General features: G+C 50.3%; 1 protein-coding gene across 1 annotated transcript; it reads left to right on the forward strand.

Moving 5' to 3' along the window:
• Nucleotides 1-407: 407 nt before the first annotated feature.
• Nucleotides 408-21,230, forward strand: CHURC1 (churchill domain containing 1). Its single transcript, XM_090032071.1, has 5 exons — nt 408-561; nt 9,413-9,548; nt 12,976-13,046; nt 17,763-17,869; nt 20,000-21,230. The coding sequence occupies exons 1-4, from the start codon at nt 523-525 to the stop codon at nt 17,853-17,855; spliced, it is 339 nt and encodes a 112-aa protein (XP_089888197.1). The 5' UTR covers nt 408-522; the 3' UTR covers nt 17,856-17,869; nt 20,000-21,230.
• Nucleotides 21,231-23,198: the final 1,968 nt, after the last annotated feature.

Below are 23,198 nucleotides of genomic sequence, written 5' to 3' on the forward strand. Positions count from 1 at the left end.
CAGGTTCCCGAATTCCCAACACGATAAGTTCAGAAAATAAATTAAGGATTTGTGTGTGCGCAGAATGTAATTAACGTAATGCCCTGCATTTACCTGCATCCAAGGTGACCGATTTAAGATGACCCCCCCCGCCCCCTGGTTAGACATGGAACAATATAAATGTGCCCCTGCCCCCGGGCTCCCTGGGGCACTCGCCTGGCCCCCCACTGCCGCCCCACGCGGTGGCTTTGGCTCTTGCTCCAGCCGCAGCCCAGGTCGCAGCCCACGCTGGCTCTGGCCCCAGCCCAGTATCTGCGGCAGCTGGAGCCGCATCCCCTGTGCCGCCGGGTGCCCCCGTCCCGGCCACATCTGTCACACGGGACAGCCCAGCCCCAGCAGCGCTCCCCCAGGGGGGGCTGAGCCCTGCGAGACCAAACCCCGCCCCCTCAGGCCCCGCCCCGCCAGGCCAGGCCCCGCCCCTCGCGGAAGGGCGCGGGCGGCGGCCTGAGGGGAGGCGGCGGCGGCGGCAGCAGCAGCAGCGCCATGTGTGGGGGCTGCGTGGGCACGGAGTACCCGGCCCGGGTAAGGACGGGCCGTGGCGGGCGCTTGGGTCCTGCCTGGGCCTGGAGGCCGGGCGTTGGGCCTAGGGCGCCGTACAGCTCGGGGGCTTGCGGCTAAGACTGTCTTGGATGCAGAGTGGGGGCAGGCCTTAGCCCTCAGTCCGCCTTGATGTGGCTGAGCAGCCGGAGTGAGCCTCTCTGTGGGGCTGGGGTGCGAGGGGCCGTGGATGAGGTGGGATCCTGCTGGTGAGCCAGCCGCACTGCTGCCCAGCAGGTTCCCCATCATATTGGCCAGGCTGGTGTTGAACTCCCTGTTGAGGACACCTAGATGTATTGTCTTGGGGGACTGAAGTGTCTCTGCTGACTCTTCAGGGCTGGAACTAGGCTTCATGGCCTCTATGATGACCACAGGGCTGTCCAGCATAGTAACCGGGCTGACCCATGAGGCTCATGTTCAACCTAATGTTTTCCATCTGCTGAGATACAGGAGCTTCAATTACTGGGGGGTGTCATCAAAAATCTGTCATGGTTGGACCGTTACTTCCTAGAAGTTCAAATCTCTGTCTTCTGTTGCGCCTGTCAGGATGGCGGACTTGGCTAGCCCACCCCCGGAGACTCAAGGAGCTAGTGGGTTTCCAGAGCCGGCTGTTCTGATCTGTGGAATAACTCTCTGACCTTGGTCATAGCTACAGGAGAACCCAAGCATTCATTCTTACTGTTGCAGTGGGACAAGGCCCCCTGTACACTGGGAAACAAGCAGCTTAAACAGGAGGGTAGATGGCTAGAGCATAGGTGGCCCTCAGCTCATGCCAGAACTGACTGATTACTGTCTTTTTTTAAAGAGCTGTGGCAGGTCAGTGGCAAAGGCAAAGAATCTTTTCTTCTCCACTGCCATTGCATCTGCAAACTGTCATCCCTGGAATTGTTCTGGGTGGTGAATGATGTGATTAATACAGCTTATTTGCCAGGAAGCCATGTCTTCAGACTGCCTACTTTGCAGACAGAATTGTCAGTATCTGGCACAGCTTGGGGACCATCACTTTTGCTGCAGAATCAGTCTGAGGTTGAGGCAGACTGGTCTTGTCCTGTTGATATGAATCATGTTGCTATCACTCACTATGTGCTTTAGAGGATGAGGGTGACCAATTGTGAACTAGACCTATGCCCATCTTGGTTTGTAAAAACTAGCATGGAGAGACTAGTGAGGGTTGTCAGTGCCTCCTTTCAGGATGGCAGGGTACTAGATGTTCTCAAGTCTTCACTTGTCTGGTTCCTGCACAAGAAGCTATCACTTAACACTGACTCTCCAGTCCAGCCACTTATTGCCCTGTCTCTGACCTCCACTCTTTGGGGCAGGTCTTTGAATGGCATCCCTGGATGTATCTGGATGACATGAGATTCCTGAACACTCAAGAGTCTGGGTTTCATCTTGAGTACAGTGTGGAGACTGACTTCATGGCCTTGGTTAATGATCTTGGCTTTGAGATTGACAGGGAAAATTGTACCTTTGATACAGCTGGCCATGAGTTATCGGGTTCTGGTAAAGGGTTTACATGACCTACTGGGAACTTGCAGAATTACTCTAAATGGGTTCTGCTCTTCCCTAGCAGGGTGGTGATGGTCAAATGTATGTCATGCCCTGCAGAATCCTTCCCATGAGGTCTCTAGGGGGTCCATTTTGTTATACTTCTTGTTCCGTGTGTATGAGGCCACTGTGTGAGATAGTACAGAGATATTTGGAGTGAGGTATCATCCATATGCTGATGATACCCATTGGACCCAGGCCTTGCAAACTCAGTCCTTTTCTAGTGCCTGGCTGCAGTTGTACACTGGATGTGGGTGAACCAATTGAAATTGAATCCAGACAAGACAGAAGTGATGGTGGTTGTTAGATTCAAAGATGTGGGTTTTCCAGAAAATTTTGAATTGGAATTTTTTCCAGTGCCCCAAATAGACTGTGATCTGATTTAGCATGTTTATTTGACAACAATGATTTTATTAGAATACTTGTAAAAATGTAAAGACAATACACAATAGCTTATACTCCCCCTATATTCTTTGTGTAAATTTAAGAAAAAAAAATGAAGGCACTGAAAACTGTTGACACACTAATTTTAGCACACCCAAAGAACTGTGCATGATATGCTGTGGTTGTCCGCTCATCTACTTCAACAGAATTGAACTCTCTTCCACTGAGGTCATTGTGGCACCTCTAGTTTCACTGTCACTATCTGTAGAATCACTTGCACTATTTATTAGTGCCATTTCAGAATCAGATTGAGGCAAATCTGATTCAGAACTACTTGAACCACATTCTCTTTTGCTAAAGGATGGTTTTACCAATGAGTCTATGGGCAAGGGCAACTTATCATCACACTGAATCTTCTTCACTAATTGTAAAGCAAGAGATTTTGAGAAATAGAAACAAGTTTAGCAATGCGTTCATTTACTAGTTTATTCCTCTTTTTTTGTCTTGATTGAGCTGAAAGCCTTCCCGTTCTGTTCACAGGAAGCTGCTGTTGGTGGGATGCTTAGGATCCTTAGAGCAATCCTGGACAACAGTCGGGTGTTACAGTATCCCTTCCACCATGGGAGAGGAGACATATTCTTTGCTGCCCACCAAATGATATCTTTGCTCCAAAGTTTTTTCTTTCGTGCAGTACTTGGCAGTGTCTGCCATCACAGCTATTTTGTTGTTGGGGACATTCTTAGCTACTTCCATAATTGTACTGAGAGCAGTAGATACTTCATCTTATGATAAATGTTGTCCTCTGTGTTGAGGATCCAAAAGGTTTGCTGCCAGACGAATTGGATGAGAGCAAAACTTAGATCTCTTAATAAACATTTGTTTTACTTCTCCTTTTTTGGATAGAGGTGAAGAAGGCAAAAGCTCAGTTAGATTTTCATTCATTTGTCTGAATATCTCTGGAATATTTGAACGTCTTGGTGCATCTCCCTCAAGTTTCTCGATAGCCACTGAAACTGGTAGTAGCAAATTGAATGCTTCTTGAACTCGAACCTAGAACGCATCATTGTTGAGACTGCTTCCGAATGTTCATGGGAATAATCTGGGATACTGCGTCATCTATTGAAGCACACTGCAAACAGTTCTTTGTGCACAGCAAACTATGTAATCACTTTGTAGCTGAGCCCCATCTAGTTTCTCATGGCAATAAAAGTGCACTTTCCTTCCCCTGCTTCTCTTTCTGTAATTTCTTTACAGCCTGATTAGCAACACGATGATTGTTGAATACCTTCACAATCACTTTGTAGTTTGCCAATATTGTCTTCATTGTATTCACGCTTACTATGCCCTTTGCCAGAAGATTCATCCCTTGAGCAAGACAGCCAAATACTATTAAATGAGGATACTTTGCCTTTAATATTTGCTATGCAGCTTTCATGTTACTCGCATGATCAGTTACAAGGGCTTGTACCCTGGAGGGACCTGCACTTTCTGTCTCTTCACTCAGTAATTTGGCTATGTATTCACCTGTGGGATGAGAAGATTTGATAACAGTTGCTTTCAGGAATATTGGTTCAGGTGTTGCTAACAATGTTCAATAAAAGATTTTCTTGTACATCAGTTCATCCATCTGACATCAGTCAGTGATTCTGCTTGACCTTCACTATAATGATGCCACACACTAGATTTTTTTCTGATTAGGCATTATTATGACTACTTCAAACCAAAAGCACTAAAAAGCTAACAGATCTTATAAAAACACTTCCAGCTTCCCCAGCTCAAGAAAAGAAATGAGATAATGTTCTGTGTGTTTGCTGAACTGAAAGTGAAACAAAAATGAATCACAATTTTAGTTTTGGTTTTGCTTTCACTTGCGGTCCTGATATGAAATAAGAATTTTAGCTTTGATTTTGATTTGACCTGCACAGCCAATTAAGTGAATTCATAACTTGATTTTTAGTTTGGATTATTATGTGAGTGTGTTTACCCTCCTGTTTACAAATCAATAAAACATAGATGTTCTGTCTTACACATTTCCTAGGGATAATCACTTGAAAAACATTCATTACAACTTTGAAACTACCAAGCTTGCTTAGTATTGTATTGGCATCCATTCATTGTTACTAATGAATTTTATGAAACAGTGAATTTTTAGAAATAGAAAATTTCCCATGGAAAAATAAAGCACTGGAAAATTTTCCACCCCACATCTCTGATTAGACTGCTTGATTTGGGTGGGAAGATTGGGAAATCTATCATTGATGAGGTTTAGCATCTCTTTGTCACTCAGTTTTGAAGTGTTGGGGTGCTCCTGGATCCTCTGCTACACCTGGATCTTCAGATAGAAGCCGTAGTGGCTAGGAGTGCCTTTGACCAATTCTGTCTAATGAAAGGTCTGCATCCCTTTCTTTCAGACTCTGATCTGGCTACCATCATCCATGTCTTTGTAACGTCAAGGCTATAGACTACTGTAATGTGCTTGCCATTGGTTGGTTGTGAAGACAATCTAGAACAGGGATGGGGAGCTGTCATGGGGCAGGTCAGCATCCTGTTCCTGCCCACTGCACAAAAACTAACCGAAACTCCCTATGTGGGATGGGGCCCCAGGCAGAGGTGTTTAGGAGCAGGATGGGCAGGCAAGGCTGGGATCACAGGGCAGGGTTGTAGGGCAGTGACAGTGCGAAGCCAGGACCAGGTCAGAGCCACGATTCACTGCCCTTAAGCCCCTTTGAGTGTGGGTTCTGCGGACAGGGATGTGCAGGGGGTGGATTTCAGCTCTGCCCTGCTCCGGTCCTGTGCTGTCACTGCCCCATGGTAGTGGCCTTAGACACAGCTCCCTGCCCACGTGGCTGGGGTGCTGGCCCCCAGCCCAAGATGCAGTGTGTGGCTGGGCAGGGGTCCGGGGCTGGGGCAGTGGGACAGTGACAACATGGGACCAGGGCAGAGCTAGAAGTTGCCACTGGGTCTTGCTGGGAGGCTGCAGCACCCATGAGGAGGTGAGGAGGGCTGCAAGCCCTGCTGAGGAGGAGAGGCAGGGGATGGCCACGTGTCACTGCCAAGTGGGGGAAACAGCCTCCCTCTCCCTTCCCCTGGCCTGGGTTATGCAGCCCACAGGTGGGGGAGGGAAAGGTGTAGACCCAGTGGTCACATCACTTGGGACAACAGCTGTACTCTCTCTGCCATCTACTTGGAAGCTGCGGCCAGGACCGGGCTGGGAGGTGGGTGGTGCTGGGAACCCCTGTCCTGTGTCAGCCTGCAGTTCCCCCAGGATTCCTGTGTGGTGGCAGCAGCCTCCAGCCCTGTCAGCTCAGCACAGGGCATAGCAGCACAGAGTGGAGTGGCAGTGGTGGCAGCAGGAGCAGGTGGGAGACCTGGTGTGGATGCTGCATCCAGGACCGGGGACTGGTCTCCATGGAGGTTGGCCAGGAGCACGTGAACAGGATGGGACCAGCCTCATGGGCCATGACGTGGGCTGCCCTTGCCCCTGGGCTGATGGTGTTAAGGGACCTGCTGCAGGCTGGGCAATATCACTCTGCAGGCCATAATTTGCTCACCCTGATCTAGAAACTGCAACAGGTGCAGAATGGGATGCCCTGCCTTCTGACAGGGGTGGGTCACCAGGAGTACATAACTCCCATTCTCCAGAGTCTGCACTGGCCCCCAGTAGCTTTCTGGATGCAATTCAAGGTGTTGGTTTTGACTTATAAGGCTTTAAATGGTCTGGGCCTTATGTATTTAGAGAACTGTCTTCTCCCTTAAGCCCTGTGATCTTCTCTGAAGTCAGCCAAGAGCAACCTGCTGCAAGTACTATCAATGTGCCAAGTCTGCTTGGCAAAAATATGTGGGAGGTTATTCTCAGGCATTGCTTTTTAGCTCTGCAATTCTCTAGCCTCTCGACACCCACCAGCGCCTGAGTCTGGACATCCTTCAGAAGTGCTTGGGCAGGCACTTAGTAAACAAGCTAGACTGGGATATTGTTCTGTCGGGGTTCTGTTTCATTTTGATCCTCTGGTTGCTCCATAATTTGCTTTCTTCTCTTGCTTGTTCTCCTGTTTTATGAGTTATTCTCTTCTCTTACTATAAGCCACCCTTAGCCTTTGTTGGGAAGGGCAACATTGAATAAATAAATAAATAAAAATAATTAGAGATTTGAGAAGGCTTCATCATGAGACCAAGAAGATGAGACTGAGTGTTTAACTCAGGAGTGGGCACCTGCGAATTATGGGCCAAGCCTCGCCCAGGGCAGCCCTGGCCAGCATGCACAGCTTTCTAGCAGGGCTGTTCCAAGTGCAGCTGCAGCCACCTCTGTACTGCTGTTCCCTTCCCCTCCCATTCTTCTTCTGCCCCTGCTGTGCCACTCCAGGAGGAGGGGAAGCTCTGTGTGCTGGCTCCTGCTCCAACATGCAGCGCTTCAGCTCTCAGCCACTTCCACCTACTTAGCCATCAAGTGTGATGAGCAGCTATCTGTGGGCATCCAAGTGGGTGGAAAGTGGCCGGGAGTTGGAGCCCCTAGCATTGGGATAGGAACTGCCCTGCTGCAGCTTCCCCCACACCCGGAGTGGTGCAGCAGGGGCAGGGGGAGAAGGAGCCTCTGGAGGCAGGAGAGCTGAGCAGTACCTGCGCAGCCGCGGCCGCACCGGGAGCAGCCCCATGGGGAAGCTGTGCACACTGGCAGGGACTGGGCCTAGGGCCAGTGGGTATGGCTGTGAATGTAGTACAGGCTGCCCCAGGTCAGAGTGGATGGGGCTTGGCCTCATGCAGCGTACCAGGGGGGCAGCTGTGGGCCAGATGGGGTGGGGGCCTGGAGTGCCCCTGCACTTGCACCGTCTGAGTTAGCTCTGCTGCATGTGCCCCATGCTCCTGCCTCTCTCCCTTCCCCTCCCCACTCACCCCCGACCAGCTTCCAGGACTTAGCATACTGGCAGCCTCCCACACATGTGCACACCCACCCCACACACTTCCTCGCACCCACCCTACCCCCCCCACATCCCCTCCCACAAAATATACAAGAGTAAGACTTTATTTTGAGCTATGCAGTCCCCTTTATATGCACTATTCAAAAAAATCAGGACAAAATTATTTTTGAAATAAAATTAAAATATAGTAGATATTTGGTTTTAGTATATGATTTATTTTCATCTATATTTTGTTAAAATGATATCTTCTGAAAGATTTTACGTGTGCAGCCCTCGACAGCTCATCAGAACTGTTAAGTGACCCTCTGGTTGAAATAATTGCCCACCCTGGTTTAACCCCTCGTTAATTTATCTCCTTGAATAGAGACATTTAAAAATATGAATGGTATAGAGGAGCTCCTCTCTTATGATTAAAGGGAACTTGGAAGAGCATTGAAAGACAGTATTAGGATGGAGCTTGATAAGGTTGCAGATAGGATTACATAATATAGTTACCAGCAATAGCAAGTAAACAGTCTCAACAGCCCAGCAAACACCTTCCAGTCCTCTCTCTTTCTCTCTGTCTGTAGCTGCCTGTATATTTGTACTGAGTATATTAAATAGTAATAAAAGAAAACACCTTTATTGTGTGTAATCAGCCTGGAAGAAATTACTGCCACAGTGGAGCAAAGAGTTTCCCAGGGTTCAGAGACTATCAATTAATGTGGAATATGAGATTGTATTACCTGTGACTCATTTTGTTAAAGTTTCAGAAGGGATATATAAACCTTTGTGCTAAGTACTTTGGTTAGTATGAAACAACTTTTCAGGGTAGGTTATTCCAAATTTGCAGTCAGGTGGGTAGGGCCTGCTGAGTCCCATTCTCCCTGAGAGTCACTGTTGATGTAGTACAGCCCTGTGTGTCCTCAGACTGCCCATGCAGGTTAAGCCTCTCTGTCACAGATGCCTAAACAGGGACCCTCTGCAAGAGAAAGCCATCAGGCATGAAGCTGTCTAACACCTAAGCAGCTGGGAGCCTCATACCCCACAGGCTACATGTCACATAGGCTGGACAGGGGTGAGCTGCAGGTTTCCTGAGCTATTCACCTGCATGGGTGCCCCCACTGCTGCAACATGACCCTCCCCCAGCCCACTGCTACACTCTGTGCCAATGAGGCCCTCACCTTCATCTCTCTGAGTCATGCCATGCTACCTTTCCTCCTGGAGCAGGGGCAGGAAGTGTAAGCAGGAGGGGTGGACTCTGACTGCTGTTGCAGCTGGAGTGATGGGGGAGAGTGGCAGCTGAGTGGGAGCCCAGGAGCTTCACCTTAACCCCTTGCAGGCCACATGCTGCTTGCAGGCTGCCAGTTGGAAAACCCTCATCTAGTATATCTATCAAGCAATCTGTGGTCGCCTCTCATCCACCAGTGCTGAGAACTGACAAGGCTGCGCCTGGGGCACCAGTCACCTACCCCCTTCTGCACCAGGGGGTGGTTCCCTTTGTCCTTACCTTACCATTCCAACTGGTCTTTTGCCATTGTGGGTGACTTGGAAACTGATAGCATCAATCAGCAGACATATAATTACTGCTGTCTCCCAATTTTGTAATTATTCTTGGGACCCTCCTTGGTCAGTTGGAGTTTGCACCTATTTCCTTGTGGAGTTTTGAAACGTGGGATCTCACCTCTGTACGAAAGTGTGGGCTGCTAAGGTGCTAGGTGTCATCTTGTGATGCCCTATCTTGATCTTGGCAGTGTAGCAAGTCTGGACTTGTAATTTCCTATGGCTAACAGCTCAACCTTTATCGTGAAGGTGACAACAACCTTGGAGGATGCTGTCCAACTGCCAATCAGTGCAGGGTTTTGAGAAGCCCTTCTTTTGATGTACGGCCAGAACTGTCAGTTCTACTCAATTTAATTTGGTGATGAACTGAATTGTGGGATAGGCAAGCATTGTAAATAGCACCACAAAGATTGTGAAGGTTGTATTTTTGTCTCTTGTCAATGTTCTAGGGTAACACCTGCCTGGAGAATGGGTCTTTCCTGCTGAACTTTGTGGCTTGTGCAGAGTGCAACAAGAGAGACTTTGTGCTGATTGCAAACAGAGCAACTGAGGAGGAGGATGGAGAAGAAATCATCACCTATGACCGTAAGGAGATTTCCTGTATATGAGCACTCAGGGGCTGTTGGCAGTTGGAAGCTGCCCTGTGGGGGGGGTGAGGCACAGTATTATATCTGATAGCAGGGGTAGTATTTCAGTACTTGACTTGGAAAAGTTACCTGTTTGCCAGACAGTGATATGAAAGACTAGCCAATTGCCCATAAGCAATGACTGGGGGGGGAGGGGGGGAGGGCATGCAGGGTTGGAGCCCCATGGCCCCCTCCTGGGCCTGCTCCCCCTTAACCTCCTGCTGCTTGGGGTCTGGGCCCACTCCCCACCCTCCCTGCTGCAATGGCAGGGGGAGGGGAGGAGTGGGCCCGGCCCGATGCAGGGGAGGACCGGGCCTGAGGGTAGGGAGAAGCCTGGCTGCCACGGCAGGGGGAGCAGTGGGCCCAGGCTGACCCAGTGGGGGAACAGGAAGAGTGGGCTTGGAGCCTACGGTGGGGTGGGGGAGAAGAGCGGGGTTGGGGACAAGTGGGCCCAGGCCCGAGTGGGAGAGGAGGCTCAAGCCCAAGCCAGGGGAGAAGCAGGCCCGCCATGGCAGTGGGGGGAGCAGTGGGCCCGGTCTGACATGGCAGCAGCTGGGGGAAGAGAGGAGTGAGTCTCTTCCTGCCCCCCATTGGCTCCAAGCCCACTCCTCCTGTTTTCCCAGGTTGGCCTGGGCACACTGCTCCCCCTGCCGCGGCTTCTCCCCTGGCTCGGGCTTGGTCCTCCTCCTCCCCCATGTGGGGCCTGGGCCCACTCTTCTCTCCCCCCCCCCCCCCCTTGCTGCCATGGCGTGTCTGTTATTCCCTCAACCTGTGTGGTGCCTGCCCCCACCCCCGCGTCGCCCCACGTTGGACCTTGCAGGTGGTGATGACAGAAGGGGGGAGGGGCAGGCCAAGGCCAGAGCCAGTGGCCTTGCCTCCCCTGCAGCATCCTGCCCCTGCTCCCCGCCCCTCTGCTGCTGCCACTGTCACCTGCAAGGAATAAGGGCAGGGGTGAGACCAGCTCCCGTGGCCTCGCTGCCACCCCCCACCCCTGCTCCAGCTTTGCCACCTGCTGGCCTTGCCCCCCCGTTCCATCTGCTCTGTTGCCCTTGCCTCCAGGGAGGAAGGGGTGGGGGGTGTTGAGGCCAGCTGTGCTGGCCTCGCCCCTCCATCCCGTGTCCCCACCATCACAAGCGGCACTCCTGCTGGAATGCTTGTTTGCACTCTGATTGTGTGTTTGTCAGCCAATCAGAGCGCAAATAAAGCGCTATGGACAGACAGACAGACACACATAAGGTTTTATAATATTAGAAGAGATGAGGCCTCCCAAATGAGATCCAAGGTCATGCACTAAGGAGGAGTTCAGGATCCCATCCACAGGGATTCCTACCTTGCTGCTATCTTAGAATCTTACCCAAGGGCTTCGTCTTTTGTCAGAATCCAACTGGCAGGTATCTCAAGCTTTTTCTGCATACATGAACTACGTGGCTATAATTACACCAGTACTGTTGTTATATATGCTTGAATTAAAGCCTGGCAGATTCAAATTAGAAACAAATGTCTAACAGCAAAAGTGATTAATCACTTGATTGAACTCTGTAGGGATGTGATGCATTTTCTATCTCTTGATGTCTTTGGAATCAGGCTGGGTGCTTTTCTGGAGGATCTGCTTTAGCTAGTCACAATCTGTTGGGTTCAACAGAAGTTTAGCTGGGTGAAGTTGTACAGCCTGTGTTACAGAGGGGGGCAGAGTAGATGAGTTAAAGGTCCTTTCTGGCCTTAAAGTCTAGGGAGCTATGAAGAGCTATATGAGCACAGCTATCAAGGTGTTTATCTTGTATAGTTTGTTTCTGGACAGGTGAAGAATGAGATACCACAATATAATTGTACCCACATTAAGGTTAGAAATAATATAACTATACTGGCCCCCAAAAAAAAAATAGCCCCTCTGACCTTCATGGTTATATTAGTACAGAAGTCAAGGCCCAAATCCCACAGACAGGTGAGCATGTGCATAACTGTTAGCAGAATAGAGACTGAGAAGGAGACCCCATGCTACTGCTGGAAGATTCACTGCTCCTGCACCTTACCTTCCCAAACTCCAGACTGTTGAGACAGGGCTGGTCTCTCATATGCCTCTCTCACCCACTGTTCCTGGGTTGTTGTCCTCCCGGATAAATCATTTCTGTGTTTTGCTGCCTTTGTTACCATTCACTTTGACTATGTGACTGCACAGTGAAATACATGAGTAAGTCTACTGGTTCCGAATACTATCTGTGACACTAACCAGAGTCAGGTTGGTCTCGGCTACTTCAGGGGAAATCTGTGAGCAACAGTAAAGACACTGGGGTTACTTGCTTGCAGAGTAAAGGCCCAAGCACTGTAGCTGGTCACACTTCGCAGTGAAACAGATTGCAAATATAAGTCAGTTCTGACTGTGAGGGGCCATCTGGAAACTGTCTTCTCCCTCACCCATTTCGATTCAAGTTTCCCACAGAAACCAAAGTGTCCATTTATGTTAGTTGTTTTTTGTGGGTTGGGAACTGAGGTGACAGCTGACTCAGAGGCCTACAAGTAGCCACAAAATGTCCTAGGCTGTCTTTGAACTACTAAATTAGTGACTTGGTGGATCACCACCTGTGCCTAAGCAGAACTGAGATCCTAGTTTCTTTTGAGTGATTGCAGAAGAGGTAATCTCACTGAAAGTAAACATGCTTTTCCAGATGGGCTCAGCTGATGAGCTGGGGATGATTACAGGGGCTATGTTTTCATTACCCTTCTGGACTCAGTGTCTTCCCCTGATAATTCCACCACAAGACCTGCTGTTGACCCAGGAGAGACTTAGCCTTGCATTACACAGCCCCATCACCACACTGTTCAGGCACTTCACAGTCTTGTATTGTTTTTATACTCATGGAATGGCCCCCATATGATGCAGGAAAGTGCTATTATCTCTGTTTTACAAGTGGAGGATGGAGGCTCAGAGAAAGTAAGTGATGTGCCCAGGTGCACACATGGAGTGGCTGGCAGAGCAGGGAAAAAACTCAGATCCCCCACATCCTTGGCTACTGCTTTAACAGCAAGCCAGCCAAGTGTTGGAGGCACTGAATAGGTTTTAATGAAATGGCATAAACCAAGCATTTCTCCATGTGTGTGTTGTAGTAAGGAATAGGAACTTTTAATTTGCTCCTTAAAAAGTAAGCGAAAATCAGGGTGAAGTTAACTGTGGGGATAGGGATCAATCGACATATGACTTTAAAGCTATCAATCTTGGCTCTTTTGGATCAGGAGGGCTCTCTTTGCTTGTATCCAGGAATTGGATGATAGTATGTCTCAGAGTTGGGATCAGCATCATTTCCAATCAGAAGAAATTAAACCTTTTTCCCCACCAAGATTCTGGATGGGAAGGCTCACAGCAAACTGGTGATCTTTTGTTTTCTTTTCAGACATGTGTGAGAACTGTCATCATGTGATAGCCAGGCATGAGTACACATTCAGTGTGGTGGACGATTACCAGGTATACTGTCTTGTTTACATGTACTCATTGATTTCTCTGCAGATGCTTTCCTGAGTCTTGTGAAGACCCCAGGCCTAACACTGCAGAAGCATAGGAAACCCAGGCCTTGACTGCTCTCCTCTGGGTGTCTCATGCCATTGACCTTGAGCATGCCTGAGTCTGCTTTGTGCTGTGTGCTTCTCTGGCTAGGCAGTAGGCGAATAATTACAGCTACCCTCCCTCTCTTCTTGGGGGCCGGATTCCTTGCACAAGGTGATTTATCCCTTGCATCATTTCCAGCTGTCTGCTCAGGACACCCAAAGCTGCATGAAGCATGAAAGTTGAGATTGTGCATATGCACTTTGGGCCTGGTTCCTCCGTATGTGCTAGGGGAGTACATCTGATATAATCCCCAACCTGGCTATAGACAGAAGTATTCCCTGAACCCCAACAACTGGATCCTCCAGATGTCCACATTCCTTTTCATTATCCTTTATGCATTGCCTTTCCCATCTCAAATGCCCTTGGCTCCACTTTTATCTCACATATCCCCCATACTTAACTCCATTTCATCATGCCCCAAGCCCCATCACACCCCACCATCCCCCTTATATCCCACTGAGCCCTCCCCTGCTCTTCTGAGCATCCAAACCTCACTGCTTTCCCTTACACCCCCTGGGGCCCCCTCACCCACACTTCCTCTTGTTCCCAACCCCCCTCAGACTCTAGTTCAGTACCATAGCCCTCATTATACCCCTCAGATTCAAACCCTGTTTTGTGTCACACTCCCATACCTCCATAACACCCTAGCTCCTCCTCACCCCACACTGCTCTACCCCACAGGCCCCCATCCCCACAAAAGCCCCTTGGTGCCTGTGAACCCCTCTCTAGCCTCTGATGGCCTCCAGGAGCCTCTTCACCTCAGAACCCCTTCCAAACATCCCCCCATGGCCCCCAGCCATGGGCCATGACTGTAACTGTCCCCCTCCTCCAGTGTCCCCCCTTTGCCCCACAGCATGCCAGTAGCTATTCTCCACTGTTTTTCACCCTCAACATACAAATCATAAAAATCATGGAGTAGTAGGGTTGTAAGGAACATCGTTGTCCTAGCCCTGCCTGAGGCAGGATCATCCTTATTCAAACCATCTACTCTGCCATCTCTTGACATGTGCTCTTTGATGGACTTATTCAACAAGTCCATAATCTAACCCTTTAGTACAACTACCATCAATCCTGACACAACACAAAATAAAACACCCTTCCTGCCACAGGTAAAGCAAGGGAACCATGGCAGCCGATTTCCTGCTTTTATGAAAGGTTGTTAATATAAGCTCAAGAGATCTCAGGTAGAGGGGTATGCCCCCACTACAAAGGAGGGCAGAACTCCTCACAATCCATACCAATTTGACCATGGAGTAAAATTCTGTTCTGACCCCAAACACTGAAACAAACAGTTGGGGTTGGGGGAGGACTTGCTTCAGCTGCTTGCATTTCTCCTGCCAGTGGAGACCAACCTCTCTGGGTCTGCCCATGCTGGGCTTTATGCTGACCTGACTGTGCTGCTGGTTCAGCTTCCCATCATCTGCTGCAATGAATAACCCAGGAAAAGGTCACTGTAGTAACTTACCTCTTTGCAACTCCCTCCTGTCTCTAATCACCTGCACCACAGCCACTGGACAGCTGGACCTGCCTTCAGTCCTGCCCCTCCCCACCCTGTGTCTGATTTTGTTGTGTGTTTGAATTCCCTAGGAACAAACCCACCCAGTACAGGGTCCTAAGTAATGGCATACCTTTATCAGACAAGCTGAGAAACATTACCAGTATAACAGTAGAAGAAAGGATAGCTTGATTAGCAGTTCTCGTGTTGTCAACACCTTTGAAGCAAAGAGCAAAAATTAAATTGAAATCAATAGTCTCTTAAGTCCACCTGAATAGATATGAAGCTGATCCTGTAGGCAGCTTGTTTTAAACTTTGAATGGAACAGAAATCAAGGGGCGGGGGGTGCGGCTGCACCACCAAACCTTACTCTGCATCCACCCCAGCCTTAAGCCAGAGATAGATGCTGTCTTCTGACCCGTGCCTCTGTTTCCTCCTTTTCCAGCTGCCATGGTATCTCAGAGCTGGACTAGCACCACAGTTTCTGAACAGCTTCCCTGCCAAGCTGAGGTTCAGAACTTCCTTTCAAGCCCTGCGCTCCAGTAGGGTGCCTGCCTAACCACCACATCATCTGATGTTGTGTGATCTCCACTCCCTGTGACCATCAGAGGGAGCCAGTGGGCTGCACAAGCCAAGCATTGCCTGGGCTGCATGTCTCAATACTTCACGGCAGCAACTGATAGAAATGGCAGGACACAACCAACCTCTGTGCCTTGCTGCTTTGCTCCAAGCAGCCTATGTACAGGAGGCTACGGACAGCCACATCTGACATTAAGTTCTGATGCCCAGTCTTCTGGGGTGTTAAACACTAACAGAGTGTTTAATGGCTGAGGCCTGGCCTGCTCTGGAAGGGACTGAGCATAGGTTGAATCTAATTAGTACTGTTCCATTCCAGTGTATTGCTGCATGGACACAGGAACCAATGCTGGCAGCAGCTAGTGCTGGTTCCTGTTGAAACCGTTTTTGGGGCAGCAAGAATGAGACAGTGATTCCAAGCAGGGATCAGCAAGAAAGCTCCCCCAGGCTTCCCCTTCCCTCATTTAGTGGCTGTGCCTGCTCTTCATTAGGAGAAAGCCCTGTCCACCTGAGGAGAGCAACCCTGTCCACCCTGAGGAGGGTGGCTGCTGAAAATAGATCAACTGCAGGCCCAGGACCAGTGCTTGGCTACAGAGAAAACTGACTAAAATGTTACAGTTACCATGCCCAAGCCCAGCTCAGTCTGTCTGATGCCCAGTTCTTTAAGTGTGACTATCTGACAGAGTCTGTCCAGCTTGTCAGCTCCAGTGCTAGGGCTTTGCATACCCTAAGCCATCCTTGGTACTTCCTCATCAACCAGCTGCTGTGCTATGGACCTTCAGCAAAGGTACTTGGTCCACCATGCCAGGAACCTGCCTGCCCAGAATTAGTTGGTGCTGATTACTGTGACTCATGGAGTGCCCCGTCATGGATTCATTTTACTTCTGCTATCCTTCAGAGTAGGTTGTCTTGCTGAATTAGTGAAAGGATAATTCAGGTGAAAGGGACTGGAGCTGCACATGGCCATTGAAGAGTTTCCCTGGGGAGGTCACAACTGCTTCAGTACTTAGTATGCTTTAAAACAAGGTGCTATGGGGAGCCATTATGTACAGGTCCCCTGGGAGAAACTCAAGCCTTGAAGCCCTGACTGTTCTCTTGGCTTTCTCTGACATCTCTGTGGCAGTAGGATTGGGTGCCAGCTCCATCTCCGGTTTCTCTGGCTGTAATGCACTGTGGAAATGAGGTTAGCACTGGGAAGATAGTCCCTTGCAGCAGGGTGTTGCTTTTTGCTGAACATGAGAGGAATTACAAGGAGGTAGCACCATTGCCCATAAGTACTGGAGCAGTGAGCACCTTTGTTCTTTAAAGCCAGCCTGAATGAGGGACCTGGTAGGGGCAGGCTGCCTTCTAATGGACACACTCCAGGATGGGAACAGCTCTGCAAAGACAACACAGCTCCTGGGACATGTAGGCAGGGCTGAGGACACCCCTTGGCCCAAGCCTGTCTTCCTCTTCATCCCAGAGAGACCATGGGTCTCAACATACTGGTTTGCTGCTTTGCATTAAAGAGGAGGAGCCTTGAGCCCAGGATGACTCCTGGGTGGGCACATGGGAAGTAGGGGTGCACCGATAAAGATTTTTTGGGGGCCGATACTGAGGGTCAATTATTAGCCAGCCACATTGGCTGATACTGATCTGATTGCTGAGATGCAGCCTGGCAGCTTAGAGAGCAGTGTCTGGCGAGTAAGTCTGGGGGGGAGGGACGGGGGAGGGAAGAGGCATGAGAGGGGCAGATCAAGGCCTCCCACAGTGAGAGAGGGAATGGGGTTGGCGCAGGGGCAGGTGTTGCCAGCTGGGGTGGGGTGTGGGATAGAGCCAGGGGTGGAGGGGGTGTGGCTCTCATTACCATGTGCACCCCCAGGGGAGGAATGGGGTGAATGTGCCCTGGATTTGTGTGTGGGGTCAGGCTGCCTGCTGCAGGCTGGGGCCAGGGTCTGGGCCAACCTCTTCTGGGTGTGAGGACTGGGCCAGGGCTGTACATGGGGTGGGCAGGGGTGGGGTGGGTGGTGACATTGGGAGGGAGGCCTACAGAGAATTTGGGGTGGCTATAGCCAGCCCCGTAGCCCTCCCCTCCCAGTGCCACCGCAGTCCACCCTCCGCTCGCAGCCCACGGCTTTGTGCTGCATCCTGCCTCGGCTGGGCAGTGTGTGCCTCTGCCCCACTCCCTCCCTCATTGTGCGGGCCTCGATGTGCCTCCTCCTACCCCCCAATGCTACTTCCTCCCCACAGACTTACTGGCTGGAGTCTGCTTTCCATGTTGCCAGTCTGCATTCCTGGCCAAATGCACACTGTGGCTCTGTGCATGCATGGGCCATTTATCAGTGACATTATCAGCACCATTGGCCAAAAAAAGCTGATTGCCTGTAAGTCATTTTTCCTTTTATTGGTGCCGATATGATATGGACTGATAGGCCGCTGCACCTTTAGTGGGAAATGTAGGCTGTGCACTTTGGGGAAGCATAGGTATATCAGAGCAGTGATTTACCATCTCTTTCTGCCCACAGGAGTACACGATGTTGTGTCTGTTGTGTGGCAGGGCTGAGGACTCCATCAGCATCCTGCCTGATGACCCTCGCCAGATGGCCCCGCTCTTCTGAAACTGGCACCCAGGGTAACACACCCACTAGCAGTGAGATGGCAGGATGGAGGGGGTGGGAAATGTGCAGTTTGTTCTGAATGAGCATCATGTGGGTTGACCCCACAAACTGCTCCTGCACACGCTATAGATTGGAGAGTCTCAGGATCCAGTGCCTTGCTTGGAGTAGACCATACTGCTCTCAGTACAGTGGGCACAAATAGACCAGTGCCTGCTTTGCAGTGATGTCCTGCAGGTGAAGGGAGGCAGTAGCAGTGAAGTGGCCTAGGATGCAAAGACCGGACAAGCAGCAGCTTGCCTTGTGAACGGCAGGACTGATGGGGTTAGGGAGAGGATGGGGATGTGCTTGGGTACATAGCCACACTTGGTAATTGGCAGGATTTGGATCAGTCTCTGGCACAAACAAATATATGGGTGTGGACACACAACACCGTTACTGCAGAGGAACTTCTACCAGATGTTATTTAGTAAGGAGTGGACAAAGCCTCTTGCAGGTTGGCCTCCTGCAGTGTGTTTCAGTGTTTGCCCACTAAATGCTGGGAGTTTATTTGCATTGTGTAAGGTGGGAGATGGAATTGCTTAGGGCAGGGATCAGCAACATTTGTTTGCCTGCATGGGGCCCCAGAATGACCCAGCTGAGGTTGGAAAAGGTGGGTACTAAATACCTGGCCACCACAGGCACTTTTCTCCAATGCTCAGCTACAGCAGGATGAAGCAAAAGCCCTCTGCTTTACCCTGTGTTGCCTGATTGTGATGCAGCAGCATGGGCAGAGCTCCCCCTCTGCTAGAGCTGCAGGTACCCGAATGCAGCACAACACGGGGAAAGCCCCTGCTGCTGAAGGCACAGCTCCAGAGCCAAAGGCTATGCAGGTCATGGGTTTCTGACCCCTGACTTAGAGAAGCAGACACAAAGTTTAGTTACTTCTTGTTTTCCAAGGATTAAGTTTATCTTGGAGCATTATGGCTCACATGCCTATCATATGTCCTCTTCACTTTCACCCAGAGTAAAGTTAGGCAGAAGGCAGGGCAGAGGCACCTTAGAGACTAATTGGTTCAACATGAGCTTTTGTAAGCCATAACCTACTTCTTCAGATACTAAGAATGCACTTGCTGGCAGAAGGAAAAGATTTTATGTAGGAGGGAAAGGGGCAGGGAGAGAAGATCTGTTAAGAGGTAATGAGTGGGTTGATTAGATAAGTTGAAATGAGCAAGGCAGTTAATACCTGGAGGAACACTAGAGTAAATGCATAGGCCAGGTAATGGGTAAGAATTCAGTCCCTCTTGAAATCATGATTAGTACAGTCTAGTCTGTGGATGATTTCTTGTTCTGAGATTTCATAGTTTCATATTTTAGTTTCATAGTTTCATATTCAAGTTGGTTTTTAAAAGTTCTTTTGTTTAAGGACAACTGCTTGGGGGTCAGTGATGGGATGTCCAGGGAGGTTAAAGTGTTGTGCCACAGGCTTTTGAGTTTCTAGAGTTTATGTTGAATCCATGTCCATTCATTCTTTCATGTAAGAAAGAATGTCCCAGTCAGCATAGACAACAGAAGGGCACTGTAAGCAGGTGATGATACAGATGACAGTACAGGAAGAGGTGAATGAATCCCAGACACTATAATTTGTGTTGTTCAGCCCAGTGTTGATGTGGTTTGTTGGTGAGGGGATACAACTAGCACCTGGGCCTGTAGCAACACCTGGTGGCCTTGTGAGAATTGGAGTTAGATAGTTGGACAGGCTCATCCCTTGAGGCTAGCTTGACAGTCAAATTGAATTATTCATGAGCAAACCTGCCATGTGTCCACACCCTTAGATTTGTTTTTTGTATCCCCAGTGGCTACTGAGAAGCATCCATTCCTTTGCTGCTGTATAGCTGGGAGGTTAATCTTACAGTAAGCCTGCAGGACCCCTCATGACTCATCCGCCCTGTGTCTGTTACACAAACACAAGCATGCCCTACTCACTTGCTCCCCACTCCACATGCTCCACATCCTGGAAACAAGGTGTTGAAGCTGCTGTGGTGCAATGCTGAGCACATGCCAGCAAGTATGCCGGAGACCGTGCTGTGGCTACTGCTTCACTGTTGGGTCTTGGTGCTCTCAAGGGTGGTACAAATGAGCCCTTACTCTGCTCTGTTTTTTTACAGGTATTTTCAACTTAGTTATGACACCGAACCTTCACCAAAGCAAAGTGTTTGGACCTGCTGCCCTTTGCACCCATATTTTGCTGCTTGGGAATCCCAGAACCTGGTCTGCGCTTCTCCTTGCCCTGTACTGTGTAGCATGATTGCTTGTGTTTATCCCTCTACATCATGGGTTCCCAACCTTTTTATGCTGAGGACCGGCAAACCATGGAATGGAAGTGACTGGCATTCTATGGACTGGCAGCCAGCCCTTTTTTATACTGAGTAAAAACAAGGGTTGGCTTCCTGCCCGCAGTATGCTGGCACTGCTGGTCGGCAGCTTGCTGGTCTGGCAGCCAACCCTCCTGTAGCCAACCCTTCACAGCCTGGTACTGGGCCCAGGGGTTGGGAACCCCTGCTGTACATGATGAGCTGTTCAGAGCTGTTCTGGGGATGTTCTAGCAGCTTTGTGACTGCAGCCAGGCTACACAGGTTAAATCAGAGTGTTGCGTTCCAGGCCCATAGTTTCTCTTTGCCCTAAAGATAAGGGTAGCTGTGGCCCCAGGGCTATCCCTCCCAACAATGTCCCTTTGTTCCTGCTCCTCCTCCCATTTCCCCTCCCTTCCTGGTTAAATTCTTCTTCACACAAAAGGCCTAGCAAACACCATGCTTGCATGCACATAATAAAACAAAAGGCCTAGCAAACACCATGCTCGCATGCACGTAATAAAATCTGTGCTTTGGGACAGTGCCAGCAACTCCTTCACAGCAAGTCCAAAGCCCAGGGTACATTGAGCATGTTGAGAGACAGAGTGGTGCTGCCCCTTATTGCTGAACCAGTAAGAGGAAAGCATCTGCCCCTAGTATTGCATCCCTATGGCACTATAATGGGCCTTATATCAGTCAAGGAAACTAGAACACAGTTGTCCTAAACTAAGGGAAGTTTATTGAACCCTAATGGATACTACTCTAATTTGAACTGAAGCAGCATTAGCAGTTAAAATGTTAGGTTTGTGGTTAGTCAAAGGAGATGTTCACCACCCTGTATTGTTGCGAACGCAACTTCACTGGTTGATCAAATGGTGAAGTCTTGTCTGGGGCTTCTTGTTCCCATGTCTGAAGTTGAGGATCTTGGATTGGTGACAGGATCTCTTCAGGCTTCCTCCAGAAGTGTTCCGAAGGATACACTCTCTCACCTCTCTTTATGTACCATAGAGCTTGCATTTCTTAATACATAAAATGAGTTTAAGCTTTCCTCCTAATGCATATTAATAATATTCTCTTTGCCAAGTATGCTTACCTTTAACTGGAATTTTCTATGCTGAGATAACCTTTTCATAGTTAGGTGGGGGTAGGTTTTGTTCTGACTGTTCCTTTTTTGCCCAGGTTATATTTATTTAATTTAGCTAGACAACTTCCTGATGCTTTTTAAGTCAGGGACAGTATTTTTCCATCTGCCCGTTTCATTGGGTGCATGTCTCAACCACAGTGCAAGCTAAGCATGCAGTCTGAGCTAAGCACAAAGGTCAAACCCAGGCCTGGTGGGGCCCAAAGCAGGGCGCAGGCCGGCAGGGGTCTGTGGAGCCAGGCTGGGCTGCACCAGCAGGGAGAGGGGAGCTGGCTCTGCTCCATAGAGCCCCTGCTGGCCGGGACCCTGTGCTCCTGCCACCCTGCCCTGGGCCCCACTGGCAGTGGCTCCGGGACACTGGTGGGGGCCTTGTACTCCCACTGGCTCTCCGCCTGCTCACACCCAGTGCCCCCCAGGCCTGCGGTACAGGTGGGAGGCAGAGCTTAGCCCCGACCCCTTGCTCACCAGCAGGGAAAAAGCTGGTGCTGAGTGTGGGGAAAAGTGGCCCCTCGCTTGCCCCATGGCCAGCACTCCCCACTGCAGGCGCTCACAGCCCGCATGGGGCTGTCTTTGTGTGGGCTGCAGGTGGCTGCAGTGCGGGGCACTGGCCATGGGGCAGGTGAGGGGCTGCCTTTCCCTGCGCTCAGCACCAGCTTGTAACCTGCGCCACTGCTGGCCTGGCAGTGGGGCTGGGTTACAAGCTGGTGCTGAGCTGGGCGGGGCAGAGAAAGCCGCCCCTCCCTGCCCCATGCCCGGCGCCCTGCGCTACAGGCATTCACAGCCCACATGGAGCACCGGCCATGGGGCGGGCAAGGGGCTGCTTTTCTCTGCACAAGGAAGGAGCCCAGGGAAAAGCTAAGCGCAGGGGAGGGGGGCTGCAAGCAGCTGCAGTGCAGGACACCAGAGGTGGACAGAGAGGGGCCTTCCCCCCCCCTTACCTGAGTTTCACTGTGCTCTCAGCCCAGAAACCCAGGGCTGGGGGGTGGGGCCGGGCTGGCCCCTGTTGTGGGAGCCCACGGGGCTTCCCCTGGGTCCCACTGCCCTTGGTTCCTGTCATTTTTGACAGGAACTAAGAGCAAAGAAATATTAATTTTCTTCATTTTTTTAGGGGCCCCACTGGCCAGATAGAATGGCCTTGTGGGCCGGATGCAGCCCGCGGGCCATATTTTGCCCACAGCTGAACTAAAGTAAGGAGAGGGAGGGGGAAGGTTGGGGAAGGAGTGCTCTCATTATTGACTGTGTAGCTAGCCAGTGACTGTCATTCTTCCCTGAGGTCTCTTCCAATCCCAATGCGGTGGGGGTGGGATGGAAAAACTGCATGAGGCAGGATTGTTTGAACTGCCCTGCTTTCTGCCTTGGTGTCAGTTGCTGAGCTGCGTGTTCCAGTTTTGCCTGTCAGCAGCCAGAGGTGCAGAACCCAGACTCCTCCTGTACCGATCTCCTTGACAGCTGGCAGGCTTCCTGGCCGTAGCAGGGCATAGGAGGCCTGCAGTTTTCACCCCACTGTGCCCTAAGCCAGATACAGTCAGTTGCACAAGCACCAATGTCACGAGTTTTGCCTGTCAGCAGCCAGAGGTGCAGGGCCCCAGAACCCAGAAGCCCCTGCACCCATCTCTTTGACAGCTGGCAGGATTTTTGGCTGCAGCAGGGACTAGCAGGCCTGCAACTTTCACCCTGCTGCGCCTTAACACACGCATTGTCACCCATGACATGAGAAAACAGTAGGCCTAAGCACCTGGACTGGCCTAGTATGTGATGTATCTCAGTGTGGAAGGGGCATTGCAGGCAGGTGGGGTAAAGAGTGGACAGATCTTTGTTTGGGGAATGGGCTGACCTCAGTGTCAGGCTGCGGTGAAATGTGAGCGCTGCTCACTT

The sequence above is a fragment of the Crocodylus siamensis genome, chromosome 2, assembly GCF_052110815.1.
Source record: "Crocodylus siamensis isolate JL-2025a chromosome 2, ASM5211081v1, whole genome shotgun sequence".
NCBI lineage: Eukaryota > Metazoa > Chordata > Crocodylia > Crocodylidae > Crocodylus > Crocodylus siamensis.

Bases quoted from the DNA above. Each gene is read 5' to 3' on its own strand.
- CHURC1 (XM_090032071.1), top strand. From the start codon at position 523: ATGTGTGGGGGCTGCGTGGGCACGGAGTACCCGGCCCGG. The intron at 562-9,412 runs GTAAGGACGGGC...TCAATGTTCTAG, and splicing joins GCACGGAGTACCCGGCCCGG to GGTAACACCTGCCTGGAGAA. The intron at 9,549-12,975 runs GTAAGGAGATTT...TTTTCTTTTCAG, and splicing joins AGAAATCATCACCTATGACC to ACATGTGTGAGAACTGTCAT.